Source organism: Leptodactylus fuscus, chromosome 7 (assembly GCF_031893055.1).
Source record: "Leptodactylus fuscus isolate aLepFus1 chromosome 7, aLepFus1.hap2, whole genome shotgun sequence".
Taxonomy (NCBI): domain Eukaryota; kingdom Metazoa; phylum Chordata; class Amphibia; order Anura; family Leptodactylidae; genus Leptodactylus; species Leptodactylus fuscus.
This window is the reverse complement of record NC_134271.1, coordinates 70,078,323-70,096,750: the sequence shown is the minus strand read 5'-3', so window position 1 is coordinate 70,096,750 and position 18,428 is coordinate 70,078,323. Positions and strand designations below refer to the sequence as shown.

General features: G+C 39.2%; 1 protein-coding gene across 1 annotated transcript in view; it reads left to right on the top strand.

Moving 5' to 3' along the window:
* Positions 1-12,929: 12,929 nt before the first annotated feature.
* The window catches only part of TSHZ3 (teashirt zinc finger homeobox 3), a 71,938-nt gene continuing 66,439 nt past the window's right edge, over positions 12,930-18,428 (top strand). Inside the window, exons 1-2 of the mRNA XM_075282071.1 lie at positions 12,930-14,549; positions 16,818-16,995. Of these exons, the coding sequence (XP_075138172.1) occupies positions 16,956-16,995 (40 nt within the window). The 5' untranslated portion in view covers positions 12,930-14,549; positions 16,818-16,955. The remainder of the gene's footprint in view (positions 14,550-16,817; positions 16,996-18,428) is intronic.

Genomic DNA, 18,428 nt, shown 5'->3' with positions numbered 1-18,428 from the left:
CATATTATAACAATACCGAAAGCACTAGCGTGTCCGTAGTTATAATTGACATGCTGTGATTTACAAAAACACAACAGCTTTTCTACTGTAGATATTTTCCTGCAATGTGTCAATGTGATTAGCCAAAATCCCATCCACTTTGCAGGTACTGTAAAACACTGTATTTTTTGCTGCGGTGTTCTTGCCATGGCCAAATTGCTGCATTTTTACAAAACGATGCATATTGGATATTCTCTAATCGTATTGACCAGTAGAATTAAGTAACATGTTAATTATGGATATAGAAAACAGTGCAACATTTCTAAATATTATGCCATAAAATTGGATTTTACTTTTTTTAAATCTTTCTCAAGAAAGTCTTCAAACAACTACATCAACAGAAAATATATGTTGGGTTCTGGTGGCAGACTCCCTTTAATAGGATACAGAATTTTAATAAGTTCCATTATTTTCCATAGCATGAAAAATAAAACTTATTATTTGTTAATCCTATTCCTATATACTTAATGCACCATGCAGTACATGTATGGCATGGTGATGGCACTGCTTTAGAAGTTGTTGTCATCAGCAGGTATGAGCTGTAACATGCAACCTGATGCGGTGTCCAAGGCTGAAGATAACTGAAAACCCAAGTACTTAGCTCCTTAGGGTGCATTCACACAATATCTTTTGGCACATAATGTGGCATGTAGACGCCGCGGGAGCTTTTGCGGGCCGTATACGCTCCCATTGATTTCAATGGGAGCGTGGATCGTATACGCGGCGCTATTTTGCAGCCGTGATTTTGCGGCCGCAAAATCACGGCCGCAAAATAGCACCGCGTATACGATCCAATGTAGTCACACAAGGCTACAGTCATACGACTGAGGTGCACTGAGGTGTTCATTTTACATGAACTTTTACCTAAGCGGCAGCCATTTTCACGGATCCCCCATACTTGTGAGTGTTTGGAAGGATCTGTAAAAAATGGACAAAAATAGAAAATGACCTATATTTTGATGCTTTGTTTGGGCAGACTAGGACTTTTTCTGACATCAGTATTCTGTGTTCTATTGTCAGGCCAGGGCTCCACGGGCCAGAAACGCCGCGATTTTACAGTAAATGAAAAGTGGATGGGATTCATGCGAATCCCATGCCCACACTGCAGTAAAAACAACAGCGCAGACAGGCTGGGATTTCCAAAACCCGCACGGTTTTGGAAATCGCAACATGTCAATTATATCTACGGAGACGCTTGTGGCTTTCCCGTAGATATAATGGTAACAGAAAGTCCACGGAGGAAAACTCTGCAAACTTTCTGTTTAAAGCACTGCGGTAAGAACTGCGATGTGTTCCCGCCATGGTTTTTCCCGCAGCGCTTTAGCACTGACGATCGTCCGGTGAGGCCTTAGCCTCAATGGTTATCTGACCTATTTGTGCATTTGTTTTCTGCAGCATTTTTCATAGAATTTTTGCTGCATTTTTCTCTTTTCTTTTCTTCCCTTATTATATCTATAGGAGAAATGCAGCTAAATGAACAGCTTTTCTGCGGCTCTTTTTTTGCGTAATGTGTGAATGCGATTATTCAAAATCTCACTGACTTTTCTGGTACTGTAAAAAACATTGTTTTGGGGGTTTTTTTTCTGCATTTCTGCAACTTTGGGGCCTTAGCCTGTCTTACTGAAAGTCAGCAAATGTCAGCTAAATACTGTATTTCTGCCATTTGTATTGTCAAGTATTCTGGTTGCCTAGTGGTTTGCTGGGACCTCTAGTTCTACAAGAGGTCTAATACATGCTGGCTTTTGTATCACATCAGGCTATGTAACAAACGTAAGATCTCCCTGCAGCACATACAACGTGCATTCAGTTCACAATAGCAGACCATGTGCTTAGTCTCTGGATTTTTGGCTAGGAAAGATGGATTTCAAAGCTTCACAGGGTCCTGCAAATGAGAGAAAATTGTTCTCCTGAGCGGATGCAATTTGCTTCCAGCCTTGTCTCTACAGCAGGTCTTCCACTAGTGGCCACAGCGAGAACAGCACATGGTTTAGGAAGGAGCTTTCCCTTTCAGGTTTTCCACCTTCACAATTATTCAGGATAAAAATGCAGCAATGTGATCAATAATTTGTGTCAATCCTGCTCAGATATAATAAATCCTTTATAACATATATTAGACATCTGTTATTATTCAGATTTTATTTTGTTTGCAGTGATATCTTCTATAACAACTGCCCCCAAAATGCCCATTCAGAGATACACCCAGTCCAGATTGTACAGACATGTATGCTGAGGTGCAGATGTAGTAGTGCTGAGTTTGTCATCGTGCACAGTTTACAAAGATATCCTCATATCTTGTTTGCTTTGAATTCCATAGGCTGCAGAAAAACCTTTTCAATTATCTTCTATGCAGTTTCAGAAATATTTATTTTATTGTCCGTGTTCTGGACATAACACATGTACCATGCCAACCCACATTTTATTCAGTATAACACTCTGGGAAGGGGGGGATGGGTATTGGGTGTGCAATAGAAACAGTTAAATCATGGTGCAAGAAGCTTGTCTAAATCTACCCTAGGGATATGTTCACACAGCAATTTTAAAGCATATTTCAGAGTATACACCAAAATATGCTGGAAACAGCATTCCATTCATTTCAATGGGAAATACGCTCTATTGTTTATATGATGTATATTTTTACACAGCTAAAAAAAAGAAAGCGTTTCATCACTTAGGTCACTTTCACATAGTCAGTATTTGGTCCGTGTTTCACATCAATATTTGCCAAAATCAGAAGTGGCTCCAGAACAAGGAAGAGGCGCTGATCATCCCATAATGCTGGCCAAATACTGACTGCCTTTTGGAAGCTGGTTTTAGCCAAGACTCTGGTCAGTATTCTCCATCAGTATTTGTAAGTTACGCTGGGTTCACACCTGCGTTCATGTCTCCGTTCTATGGTTTCCGTCTTCTGCATGGCAGAAGACGGAAACCATAGACCGGGTCCGGCCGTGCGCGGCGGTGAGCGTTTTATGCTCTCCGCCACGAAACCGGATTTTTTTTATCCGGACACAGAGTACTGCATGTCCGACTCTGTGTCCGGATTATAAAACCCGGTTTCGCGGCGGAGAGTGCAAAACGCTCACTGCCGCGCACGGCCGGACAGCTTTCTCACCCATTCAAATGAATGGGTGAGAAAGTCTCCTGCAGGCTTCCGGCTCCTGCATCTGTTTTATGCAGGAAACGGAAACCTGCAATAAGGACACATGAACGCAGATGTGAACGAGCCCTTAACTGTAGTCCAAATGGAAACAGTGTCTCTATTGATCCATTCAAATTGTACAGGAAATCATTAACGCGTTTCGGACACAGAGGCCTAGCCATGGTGTCAAAATCAGAAGTGAATCCTCAACATGGTAGAGATGCAAATATTAACGATCTTATACTCTCTCTCTGTTTCGGTTCCACTCCCGATATATTGATGAAAAATTCTGACTAGAATACTGCTGTGTGAATGGGGCCCAAATATACTTGTTGGTCGATATGTACTTTGCAGGCATTTACACAACTGGGATAAAGAAATACAACAAAAAGTGTCTGGATTCCCGGGACTTATCGCACACAAGAAACTGTTAAAGGACATATTCAGCTCTGCTACATCCATGTTCTTCAGATTGAATGTTTGGATAATGAAAATATGTCAGATTAATGTCTGAACAAGAGAGACATTAAAATGGCGCTAACATTTCCAGATATATGCACAATTTTATGCAAATTGGAGACAAATATCAGAAAATAAATGACATGCTACATCTGCAAGTTTTTGCATACATACATCTGACACAGTGAGAGCTGTCTGAAGGTATGCTAAGATTAAAGGGAATATACATCTGGTCACCAGCAGCTTCAAACTTTTCTCTAAAATAAGGTGCATGTGTGTGCGCCATTTCCACAATTGCAAGCTTTATATGTCTTCCACTCTATAACACATCTTAAAGGTGGTCACAAAATGCCATTTTCAATTGCAGAAATGTTAAAAATTTCATGATGAATGGCAATGTAGAGACGCACAGTAACCCTGATACCCCAGTATGGCCATTATAGAAATTTATTGTAATTTAAATGCATAAACAGGAGCCAGGATAACAAGGTTAGCCATAGAAGGGTGCTGCTCAAAAGCCTTGTTAAATGAGCATTGCCGCCCCTTTGTGTACTTATTAAAGGCCATGGTAATTAACATAACATCTATAGAGAAGGGGCCCAGCCAGTGTTGCATGCCCATTGCAATTAAGCAGTAGACTTCATCAAAAGGCCTTTTTTACCCCTTTTTCTTTTTGTAATTGTTTATTAATAGCTAATGGTTATTAATATAAATCTTACATTTTAGCATGTTTCCCAATAGATAATACCATTATATTTATTATATACATTTAATATTTGCTATGTTTTATTTATTTTATTCATTTGCTATGACTATTGAAATAAATCTATATCACACATTATATAATGAGCGGGCTATATATATATATATATATATATATATATATATATATATATATATATATACATACACACACACACACATATATATCTTTTTTATATTCTACTAGGTGTGATGCGATAGGTTCCACTCCAAAGCAAATGGCTGTACTGTACATGCTTCCACATCTATGCAAGAGATCAATAAGCTGAATACACTTTAATACATAGCAAGGACTAAAATATAGAAGCATTAAATGACGACTCCCAGCTAATATATAACCCTGCAGAGGTCCCTCTTCCAGTTACTTGCAGGGCAATCATTCAGTTTTATCTGATTTTTACATGACTTTTTTTCCAGCAGCCATTACAATTTTATGGTTAAATGGAGGAAATTAGATAAATACGCTTCAAACAATCAAATAAAAAATAAATATATAGATATTATTTTCCTGTTAAGTGCATCTTGATAATTCCAGATTATTGCCGCTTCAATATGGTGATGCAGTGTATATATAGAAATAAGATGGGAATTAATAGGAGGCCAAAAAGGAGACAAATTAGCTGAGAAATGGGTAATTATAAAAAAAAAACAAGAACCCCTTATACAGCGAAGGCTGCGATGTACAATAACGTACCTTGTATTTTTGTAGCTCAGCTCAATGTGATTTTTTTTATTTTTTTTTTTTTTGCTGTTCGTTCCCACAGTGTCGGGAATAGATACTTATGTAGCAGGTGACCAATAAAGAATAATGTGTTCTTGTCTGCCACTACCTTATTTAAATGAAGACACAGGATGAATAATTTATTGCAATTTATTATGTACACGGCATGTCCTCATTGGCTTCTGACTATATGTGAAATAGCTGTTATGGGTTTGTTGAGACACCTGCCTTGGAGGACCCATCTCACATCATAGACAATTTATTATTTCAGGGAGGGGGGCGCAATATGCATTGCTTGATTGTAATTATATCATTTAAATATTTTATTAGAGACAACAAATATGATTAATTCTTAATAGAAAAAGCACATAAGTCAGGTGGATCCTCCTGCAATTAAATCACGCTTAAAAAACATTTATCTTTTATCTGCATAATAATCTGCAGATTCCATGTGGATTTGCTTTTATTTTAACACTGAATGATGATTATTTCGCCTTCAACATTAAATTCTAAACAATATCCCGGCCTATTTTTTTTTTTTTTCTATATATATTTATTTAATTTTCCTATTTTGCTGACTGCAGATAAAACACATGTTAACATTATAATAACGTAATAAAATTAATTAGCAAATAATTGGAAAATGGAAGCTTAAGGAGTCCACTTTATTATTCAGCCTATGGCTCTCCAGCCACATTAAAACTACAAGCTCCAGCATACCTCTGGGAGCCAGTAAGCAATGCTGGAGCTTGTATTTCTACTGCAGCTGGCTATCCATAGTCACTATAGTGTGAAGGAATGTTCTTAGCGCAGGGCAGGTGAGTGTTATAATGTCCTTTTTTTTATTTTTTTCTTCTTCTTACACTGTTTAGTGCAGTCGGTTTTCCCCAGCCATTGTGCTAGGGACCCATTGGGAAGATTCACAGTACAGTCAGGTAATTAAGCAATGCTTTCTTGCGATATAATGCTTCCATTAGCGATCAGCAATCGATATCATTAGCGTATTACAGACTAGTTGCTAAGTTTACACAAAAGTAAAGCTGCCAATTAAGCCGTTTAATTATGCCTCTGTGTTCTGCATCATCAGTACTGAGATAGCTTGGTGTCTGACTCCCCCACCCCCCTCACATTTGGACGATAATTTGAGAGGATGGACATCAAACACCCAGATTGCTGCACTCATAACGCCATTGTAGTCTTACTGGGTATTAATTGCATCTAAATCTTTCACTTTTACATTGAGGTCTATTGAATGGAAAATGACCAGTCATTGACGATTGATAAAAGCATTAACCCTTCTGGTTGTATAGGCTTATGCACTGCTGAATTCACCACCAATATATAAAAATCTATACAGAAGCACAGAATTGTCAATTCGGCCGCAGACATTGGTATCCGAGTTGTATTATACCTTGGCTTAGTGGGCAGAAGCTTATGACAAGGTGCTAAACTCTACCCCAAACCAGTTATCACTAGTGAATTAACATTATATCTATATAATAAGCCTCCATCTCTATCCAGTGATCTATAAAGTCCTACAAACCCTACAAGGGTGTACATGTTACATTAGGTCTAGGCTACAGTAAGGGGATCATATAAGTACAATAGTTACAACTGTACAATATTCTTATTTACTTAGCAGAATTTCTTATTTTCTTCTTAAAGCTCTGCAATGCATTTCTTATGACATGTTACTCATCTTGAGGAAGCTTTGATCTTGAGTGACCTTGAGAGTAAAAAAAAATGCACTAAATATAGCTGGCCAAAGATGTGAAGATTTCGGTAAAATCTGACATATGTTACCATATTAAATCAGCTGAGGTCTTTTGGGTTGTTTTTAATACAAAATATAATATAAAGAGTGATGCAATTTTTCTGCTGTAATTCTCGCTACAAGTACCTGTGGCCGAGAAAGAAAAAAAAATCCCAATGAGGGAACAGGGTCTGAAAGTAGCTTTGACACTCACCTATTGTTGCGTACTGGAAAAAAATTCTGTTACTGAACCCACTAGAAAAAAAGCATGGCCAGAAAATGGTTAAAATAACACCAATAGATATTGCTGCGGGGTTGTTTATATTGTGGCCTTCTTGCTTTTGTGACTATACCAGTACCAGGAAGCTGGCACTTGTAGTTCTACAAGTGCCTGCAGACTGCTAAGGGTGCTGTCACTCACGGTGACTGCGTCAGACAAGGTGCTGTCACTCACGGTGACTGCGTCAGAGAAGGTGCTGTCTCCTGCCCCGATAGTGCTTAGGTGATAAACTTTACAAGAAGTTTTTGAAGCCAGGATTGACTCTGAAGCCCATTCACACTGTTCAGGGTTCACAATATGTCGAAACTGGAGAATTTACAGACTGCATCTGGATTGTTACAAAATGAAGAGGAGGAAAAAAATCCAGAGCGAATTAACTAAACAAACTTTGCTGCTGTGCAAATTTTTACTTAGCAAAACAATTTACATTCATGCGAGACTTAGCCAGGACTTAAACCCTTTGTATAATATGAAGTTAAGAGGCTGGAGGGAGACACTTAGAAGAAAACTGCGCTGCTCCTTTTAATTTGTTTTTCTTTTTTATTATTATTTTTATATTTAGCAGCACGAATCATTGTTGCATCGGCATGCACACACGTGTGCAAGAATGTTTCTATAAAAAAAAATCTATATATATGTGTATGTGTGCACGCATATTTACACACATAGGCTGGTGTTTGTACAATTGAAAGTAAGAAAACTTGCAAGGTACACCCATAGATATAAAAGTGACAGTTCAGGCATTTTCCAGTGTAAACATGTTATGAATATTATATCACAAAGTTTCAATTACGTATAGATATCCTTTATTTAGAGAGAGAATAAAAATCACAATATTCTATGTTTGTTGTGAATTGAGACTATATCAGTATTAAATATCCTAGAAAATGTTGGCAAAATACATTAATGCCTCAGTATACCTTGCTGAAAATAACTGGCCACAGATAAGAAGATAAAAATATTGTAGGTAAGCAAATAAAATATATATAGAGAATGATGGATCTGATTTTTTTTTCTATGCATTGTCTTATTGCCATATATTGACCAGTATGTGGACAAAAACATTACCCTGGACCTGTGGTCTGAAATGTCCAATAATTTTATGTTAATGGATAAAATCCTCCACTTTCCCTGTCTAGACAAGAATCACATACAAGCACAGATACATAGATCTCATTCTACAATGCAATCTGAGCACAGACACACAGACAAGCTTTTGAAGAATTCATGTCTAAACAACATACAAGCACAATTTTAGGAAATATTAGCAATCCAAGCAGTATCATAATGGTATGTGTGTGTGTGTTAGATCATGGAGCATTCTGGGCCAGTGACTTTATAAAGATCACTACACATAAACTACTGACTGACAAAGAATTTTGACTCCTATCTGATACATGTATTACCTCCAGACTGGCTCAATTTTGCCTTCTGAGTATTGGTTGTATTAATTGGAGGTGTAAGGAGCAGATTTTCACGTGCAGACATTTCTATAATCCTTCTACTCCTTTTATACATATATATTCTTATTATATGGGTTAGGCCAGTTTAAAACGTGCAGGTTTCCAATTGGCAACCCAAATCACCACCACTCTTCTACCTGCCATATTGTCATTTGTACAGGAAACATGCCAACAAATCAATTCTCAAAATAAATTAAAAAAAAAACCCATATAACTACTAAACCCATGCAAGTGATTAAAACATATAAAAAGGCAGAACATAGTCACAGAACTCCCCTAAATCTGCTTCACATTCTATAAGTCACATAATAACGCAAACAGCACTCGGCAAATTCCTCCCCATGTGATGCGAGAGCGTAGAACTTTAAAAGGAGGCGGAGTCAGAACCCCTTGCTAATGAATCTGCTCATTAACATTCGGGTTGATGACCTTTTACTTGTAACACTTGTAACAAGTTGGACTGTGGCCTTATATTTGTGGTGGTTGGGGGTTATATTTTATTTATGTAATCTCATGCTAAAGGGGTTCTACACATGCCTCGGAATATTGAGGATGACGTTTTTGCATGTGTCCTTGACATGTGCCAAAAATTATTTTAAATTATTTCTAGGTGTCAGGAGCATTTTGCTATAATAATTGATCATTGTGAGGTCAATCAGGTCGGTTAAGGATCTTTTATCAGAAATAATTTCTGCATGAATGACAGGCCACATAGGCTTTTATATGAAGACCTTCTATATAGCATGTTCCTCCTACTCAGTGTCAAGGTATCTATAAATCAGGCAGAGGGAAGTTTGTAGACTCTTAACATGGGCTGCGTCTCAATATAGCCAAATTACAATTACAGGAGGCTCAATAAAGAGGCCACTAATGACCGGATGTTGTTTTCTGCTGCTTCTCCTGGCACGGTTTAGTCTTGAGTGTTACATTTACATGGCATTACAGTGCAGCTTATTTAACTCATATATATGCAAAGGCAATGTCCAAGACTACAATCTGTATACAGTGCTATGGAATATGCAAGCAACACAAAATAGACACATTTATTCTGTATACAGCACTACGGAAGAGGTCAATGCAACTACTGTACTGGGTAAAAAATGTAAATTTACATCTCTGAATATACGTTTTCGGTATTGTCAGCAACTTCAAATAAGAGCAGGGTGGGTAGCATTGCTCAGATATGTCATATTATGTTGATATTCCTATATTGTATCTCAATCTACCACTTAATATATTTATCTGTGTATTGTCATAAGGCAATATCTATCTATCTATCTATCTATCTATCTATCTATCTATCTACAGGTATCTATCTATCTATATATTTATCTATCTATCTATCTATCTATCTACAGGTATCTATCTATCTATATATTTATCTATCTATCTATCTATCTATCTATCTATCTATCTATCTATCTATCTATCATCTATCTATTCTCTCTATCAATCTCATGTTTATTCACCTATCTATCTATCTATCTATCTATCTATCTATCTATCTATCTATCTATCTATCATCTATCTATCTATCTACCTATCATATCTATTGTGTGTTCATCCACATACACAACATTCCTTACTCTTTACCATGCATATATATGGGGTATATCAATCTTATTCTGTGTTTGATTTCTAGCATCAGGGGGAATATAGGGGAAGGGAAGTGATATATTCTATAGCTATGAAGCTGAGGCTCTGCAGTGAGGAATAACAGCAGATCCTCATTTATTTATTTTTTCAGGTTTTTTTTTCTAATAGTGATGGAAACTTTGCTCAGAGAGACATTAATAAGAACTTCCGCCCCTACTCTTTCTATATTCTACGCTGATTAAATTCCTGGCTGAAGACCTCTTCCTATAGTTGATCTAGTTTGGCTACATTATTATTGCATATAAGAGCGTTTATGAAATATTATATGTGCCTTAGTACGACAGAGATAATATCATATTTGAACTACCTACAGACAGTGCTTTTAGCTGATAGAAAAGAGTGGTGAAGAAGTTCTACTTCTCCCCATATCACTGGACTGAGCACAATGCAGAACACGTGAAAAGCTAGAAATTATCTGCATGTTCTGATCTTATAGACTCTTATTCTTCTTGGTATTATTCGCACAGTGATATTTAAAGGTGGGGAGGTGTTTACCAAGATCAGTCATTTATATAAGAGCAAAGGCAAGGAAGGATGAGTAATATTAATGATAATACTGATTCTATATTGTCATCATATTCTACAACACCTGCAACAATTATATTTAGTATCTGCAAGAAAAGAAAGAGTCCATGGATTCCCTTTAATGTAAAGCAAGTGATACCCAGACAAGGTGAGCGAGTGCACAAGCACCCAGTAAGGTCCTGTAACAGTAATGTCTCCAGTGTGTGAGTTACTAGTTATCTTTCTACAGTTATTTCCTCCCTGCCCCATCAAACATTCTGCCACTGTCCCGGTCCACGTCATCTTCCTAATTATTTGGTGAGCCACTCTCTGCAGGACTTGGAGTGAAATTTACTATCCACTATTTAATATATTGAAATTTGTCGTGCGTAGTCGTGGCTAATAGCTATATTATATATATGTAATGTACGTGTTAATATGTATACACACAAATACACACATATATATATTTATGCTTGTGTATATTTGTATGTATATATATCAAGCTGCAGTATTGTCTTGCGTTTCGATTCTACTCTCATAAAAATTAGTTGATTTATAAGGAATGTTTTTTATCTATAATGTCGCCAGACTGAAACAATGAACTATTTATTTGGTATTGTTTGCACTTGAGGAAGAAATTCTATTTAATTTCATAACTTTTTTTTTTTTTTTTAATAAGATCTCAGCTAGACATTGTAATGTGTCTGTCTCTCTCTTTCTATTACATATTTATCTTTCTACCCATCTAGAAAATAAAATAAATATAACATCTTGCCAATTCTTCCATTTACATTACATATTACATTAAACACTACAATACACAAATGATTTGGTGCTGTCTGTCTAAAGCAGCACAAGTTTTATCCATGCAACTTAAGATGTTCGCAACATGCATGTTCTCCAACAGATTAAGAGAGAATCGAGATGGGACAGAGCTTTCCTTGTATAATATTGGGAATATAGGAATGTAACCATACACATAACCCTGGAAAGAAGGATTCTGTTGGCCGAATACAAAAAAATAAAATAAAGCGGATATGACATGTTTCTATTCATCAGCAAAATATTTAGCTAGTAAAAAATGAGACATAATGAAATAAATGTACTTTTTTATAGAGAATAATTATCTTCAATGACTCTTACCACCCAACTCTTGACATATTAGGCTTTAAAGCCTGAATGAGGGCACGCAGGTTAGAGGCTTGTGAGATCCCTGTAAATCAGGGGGGTGTCCAGGTTCTTGTAGATTAGGCAGCAGATTAAAGCAGAAGTGGATGCTTATTGATTTTCCTTTACAATACTTAGGGTAATGTAACATTCTACAGCAGTAAAGGGTCCTGTGTGTCTAATGCAGGTGCTGACCTTCCCACCTCTAAAATAAAAAAGATCATCCAAAAAAATGGATGATTATTAATCCAATCAATACTAGCCACCCTTCCCACCCCCTCCACTACATGCACATATGTTCCTTATTATCATCATCATCATCATAAAACGCTATTTATTTACTTAAGCTATAGTCGCTATGGTCTATAAGAAGATAGGGCTTTATAGGACCTATATGTGTGGTACATATTGAAAAGTCAATGATATAATACGATATGGGAGAAAAATAAAATTACAGGTGATATGTAAAATATATAGAAAGTAATATAGCAAGTATATCAATATGAACACGCATAGGTGGATTATAAAGGGTTTTACACAATAGAGAAAAATAACAGGCTTAAAATAAGTTGTAAAACTTTAAGACGTGCTCTCTCCTAATGTTCAGGTGTAAAGGAGAAGCTGAATATGCTATAACGCTACAAGCTGGAAACCTGATTGTCAATGGATTTGGCTGCTCCTGCTCTTACTTTCTTAGTATTATTACTTTTATTCTAAACTATTCTGACGTCATTGATTATTCTAAAAATCCATAGACGTCTGCTTGTCTTTATACTAAAAACTGAGACAAAGGGGCGATGAAATGGCGACTTATAACAGAATAATTACGTCCAATTCCTAAATGCACTAATAATACATATACATAGGCAGCTTTATCCATACAATCTAATGCTTTTGCAAGACTGGGCATTGTGTTTCACAGGAAAATAAAATGTAGTGATTCTACCATGAAATGTAGCAATTGCTTTTCTTTGGATTATGGGGGTGGGAGTGTAGGGTTAGATATATCCTGTCTGTATCGGGGAATAGGAAGTTAATAGGAGTAAATCCAGGTTAGCTGGCAGCATGCAAGCAGAGGCAGCAGCAGCAGTGTGCAGGCAGAGAGAGCCCCCTTGGCTGAGCTGTGTGGCTGTGCAGGGTCCCACATTGAATGGCAGCCTGTGTGTGTGTGATGTGTTGTGCTTTCAGAGTGCAGCAGTGTGACACTGATGGATGAGCCAATGGTTAGACGGACAGATGTTAGGGCGGATCTAAGACTATGCAATGCCAAACCAGCAGATAGAACAGAGAGAGAGAGAGGGAGGGAGGCAAGAAGGAGGTTAGGCTGCAAAAATCCCGATTCCTTGAAAATCACCTAATCCTGACAGACAACACACTGGATGTGGAAAGCATTTACCTCTCTGCAGATCACACCCTGGCTCCTCTGATCACCCCTCAATACCAGCACCCCAGACCCTTGGCATTCAGCAGCATCATCTTACCAACTCACCATCCTCTTGTGTGACTGCTATTTTTTTGTTTTTGCTTTCAAATCCCCCATTTTCCAGTGCATTTCAGGAAAAAAAAACTGCAATATTATTTTTGGCATCTGTAAAGAAGATCAAGAGAATATCTGAAAAAAAAAAGAAGAACTTCAAAGTCCTGAGAACAGCAGCATTTCTGCAAGTTGGAGGGGAAACCAGTCTTCTTGTTCTGCTTGTGAATGCAGCATGTGAAGAAGAAACATCTGCAGAGAGAGGAGGCATTTGGAAATATCCCAGGTCCTGAAGGATGGGGGCAGTAGGAGATTTTTTGATCTTGTAAGCTCATCCTCTCTCTTTTTTTTTCTTCCCTCGTCTCTCTTCCCTGTAAACTGAAAGTAAAGGGCACAGAGCTACTGGTATCTGCTGGAGATCTGGAGAGAGTGCACAAGGCGCATGGGACTTGGAGTGAAGCCTGTGATTTGCTGTTGCTGTCATGAAATATCTATTAGCCACACAAAGGGGGGAAAAAATTGCAATTGGCAGCCAAGAAGGTGTTTGGCAATAGCTTGCAATCCAAGCTCAGAAAAACATTGAGACAGTGTTAGGAAAGAGTCCATCCCTCTCTGATGTTAACAGGATTCCAGCCAGGAATGCGTAATCGAGCTCACTGCGCATCGATCGTCTGTACTTCTGCCTGGGGTTCCCTTCTCGTGAACTTGGATTCAAGTAATCCACAGCTCCCACATAAGAGTGTCATCTCATTCTGGACATCAAAGTAATCCGCTCTGAGAAAAGAAAGGGCGTTGCAAGATTCGGCTCATAAACAAAAGTGATCTGATGTTCCAGATGCTGGACAAGGCTGTCTGTGATTACAAGTAATACCAGACACACACTATAATAGAAAAGACATAAAAACAAAACAAAAAAAGAACAGAGAATATAAGCTTGTTTCTTGCTGAACATTCTTGATGCACACCAGAAAGAAACTTGTAGGGCTTCCCTTGAAACTCCAAATCCCTCTCATTGAGCCATTTTGGGATTGCACTGGGAAACAGGAAGGTGCTTGCTGTCAATCATGCGTTGATCTGTGTACGTGGAGAAACCTCACCGGTCGCTTGGCCTGAGAACAATAGCACATTTTTTGTAAGTACATTCATTTCCCCCCCCACATTGTTTTGTCTTCTTATTTTTCCACATTAAAAATTGTAGCACCAGGAGACCCGCATTCTTCCTGTTATTGTTAGGACCTTACAAAGAAAAAGTTTGCTAGATGCAGTGTTACCGTCCTTACATACAAGGTGTCCTATTAGCTCTTTATTTTACTGTCTTTGTAAATCTCCGCTGATAGCTGATGCATGCTTTATGCCTGCTGGAATGTGCAGACCCACAAAGTGAGGGTATTCAGGGGTCAGTGTGATGTAGTATAGCAGGGGGATGAAGAGTCTGCATGTGGTCTGGGGTCTTGGCAATCACACATAGTTTAGGACAAGGCCTTTAGCAACGTGCTGTGTTCTGCAAGTGGCCTGAACTTAACTCCATGTAAAAAAAAAAAAATGGGGAAAGAAGGTAAGGCGTGTCTGTTATGGGAAACTGCTGCAACTCTCATAGGATGTTGTGACTTTACACTGCTTGGAGTCAGGCAGAGTACAGGGGAGGGTGCTGGGAGCTGTGACATAGAAAAACCCAGAACCTATTTATATATCATTGAATAAATTGGACCTTCTGCTGTTGTTGCTCCATGCAGAATGAGAACTGCTATCTAGTGAGAGTTTAGCTCTATTTACTAGGACTATAAAGGGGAACACTACCTGTATACTGAGAGAATGCGTCACCCAGATTCTTGCCAGTATAGGTGGGCAGTTTGTCTATTAGTGTACCCATAATCTGTTAATAAGTGACTTTCCTGTGACCCTTGTCTTGGTGTCTGTACAATACTGAGGTCTGGCTCTAGCTTTTCCCATGATTAAAGGGGGCAGCACAGAACTGTTAGGAAGTGTCTTATCTGCAGGCTTTGGACATGCATGTCAGCAGGGCTCTGGAGAGGAATAAGAAGAGTTTTGTCAGTCTATAGCTTGTATGCTTGCTTGCATAAAGCATGTTTCTGTGTCACGCTGGCATCTAAGGAGTTAATGAGACAGAGCCGGATGTGTGTGTGTGTATATACTTTGTCAGACACTGCCTCTTTGTAACAGAACAGATAACAGTTAAGGTGACAGCAACCAGTTCATCTGTCTATGCGGGATCGGCTGTTTACAATATGGGGTAGAAACAGTTAATCTGACAGCTACACTGTGCATGTGAGACATTCTTGTCAGGAGAGCGTGCACTCTGACTGGCAGGCTGTACAGCTCCAGTTATTGTGTAAATGGACAGTTGTCTTGGTGACTCGGTTAAAGTGACAGCCTTCTATTAAATAGGTAGCAGACATGCTTTTCGGTACACACATAGTTAAATGGAATCATGCTGTCTGTGTGACCGTAGATACATGTAGAGTGCTTCCACCTGAATACAAGGTATCTTGTCAGAAGAGCATGCACTTTCAATAAAGGCCATGTGCATGCATCTGGAGATAAAGTCGCAGCTGCCCGATAACTGCATGCAACCCAGAAAGTACTGTCCGCCCTATATGCCCATGCATGTGTTGTACATATGGTTAACTTCCTGTCTGGGTTGCAATGTATGTGAATTTTTCTCTCTATATATTTATATCATTGTATAGTCATTTTCTTTGCGCAATGATCTTAGTAACAATCCCAATATAACCGCTTTCTGCTTGTAACACTCAATACCTGCACACTGTTAGGTGGACACATGGTTAAATATCAAGTAATACAAATGTACTCAAAATGACATTATATATGTCCCTCTCTGTAAATCCCATAACAACAGGCTCCCAATATCTCAGAAAGCTTGTCCGAGCATGCACGTTGTATGGCAGTGCATGAGCACTGTGTATAATCATTGTGTGGAGGGACAGCAGTGTCAGCAAGAGTTAAGTGACAGCCTCCTATTAGCTGCACACTCCCTGTAACACTCTAGACAGTGTGTGTTTCTGCACACACATGGTTAAATGCCATTCACTGCATACTGTGTGTATGTGACAGCAGCGCTGCTCCCCCCAGGAAGGAGTTAAAGTGACAGCCCCTGTGGGTGCTGATGTCTCTCAGAGAGGAGCTTTCCCCTCTCACACTAGTTTGAGTGACGCGCTCAGCTCTCCCTCTATCAGCCTGTGCCTGTTGCAGAGACTGGAGCCACGGACTGAGGATCAGACTGGAAGCCTCCAGTGCCCCCCATGCCCTGAATGTGCCCCCCACCCTTACTCCGCTGCAGCCTGGGGGCCACAGTCCCTGCACAGATTCTATTTTTATATCTATTTTCTCTGTTGTTTTCTTGCAAACTTGCGCTGTACAGGCAGCCGGGGCTGTGGTGTCGGTGCATGCAACCTTCAAGAAGTGGATCCCATCACAGGAGGATTTGTGGGGCCCCAAGAACTCTTCCTGCCTCCTCCCCAGAGCCAACAGAGCCCAGGCAGGCGCCCTAGTCAGCAGCATGCCGAGGAGAAAGCAGCAAGCGCCCAGGAGAGCTGCAGGTAAGTCTTTTATTGTATGCACATTGCTACATTGTTTCTAATTACCCACCATTAACCCTCTGTACCCCACCGCCACCACCCTACACTGATCCTGCATGGAATGACTGACGCATGTCCTGTTTATTTATTTATTTTCTTCCTCTGCCACCATTGTAACATGAAAGAAGGCTTTCTAACTATTAGGGTCTTCCGGGGGAGTCTGCGTTACATGCTGTAACTGTGAAAGTTAAGGGAACAAGGGGTTACTTTGTACCCACTCCCCTTTTTCCCACCCACCCCCCTCCTGGAGATTGTACAGAGTATCAGTCTTTCTCCCTTTTCACTTTTATCACTCATTTGATTCATTTTGTGAATCAGTCTCTGGAAAGGAAATTGTTTCCTAGGGGTCAGGGCATGTTTGTTTAGAGGAGGTGCTTGCGATGGGAAGGATTTAAGGTTAGTGGGGTAACAAGGGGGCAGGGAAAGTTCACCCGAGGTTGTAGGAGGGGTGCGACATTGTTCTCCTGGCTACACGGGGCAAATAGAATGATTTATGATGGTACATATCGTGCTCTATGGACTATGTTCGCTTTTGTGTTTTTCAAACTGAACTAAAGACCCAAAAGAAAGGTCCGGCTTTGACCCAGCCTGAAAGGTATTGCCCCCCTGACTTGGCACTCCAGAGATGTCTGTTATTAACGTCGAGCCCTTGTTGCCTATGTCAAATCTTATTAGGATTTAGCAATCTCTGTCTGAGGCTATAGGGGGTGAGGTGAAGGAGGGGTGGATAAGGTATGAGGGGGGAACAGAGCCAAACATTATTTTGCAATAATGTTCAGTTAGGACATGTGGAGTAGTAGGAAAGGATTTCATTTTATGGACTCTTGCCATCCTTCATGTGACGACTGATTGATTGCCTGTCATCTGGCTCGCCTTTGATCTATTCATTGCCAATAAACTTCAATAAATCACTTGCCATGGTAACACCAGGCACTGTGACGTCACTGGTGCCATGTCAACTTCCTGCCAGGTTCCGCACCGTGAGCTTGTTACAGGATCCATGTGGTTACAGACGGTGACCTTCCACATCTGTGGCATTGTGTAGACTTCACTGTAATACTGACTGGGTTGCAGATTGCACCAACTGTCTCTCATTTAGCCTGGGCCTTGCTCTCTGTCAGATTATCTCATGTTATGATTTTTATCCTTATAGTGTAAATGGAGATTGCTGTATTTATTCTATTCTACTGTATTGTAGTGTTAGATCAGGGGTTATAGAAAGATTTCATGGCAGCTGCCGTGATGCTGAATGTAAAATGCCCATGCATAATATAACGTGCATAAACAATATACATATATGTGTTTGTGTGTACCTCTATATCTATTTATATTCACACATATACATGAAGATAGATAGGAGATAGATAGATAGATAGATAGATAGATAGATAGAT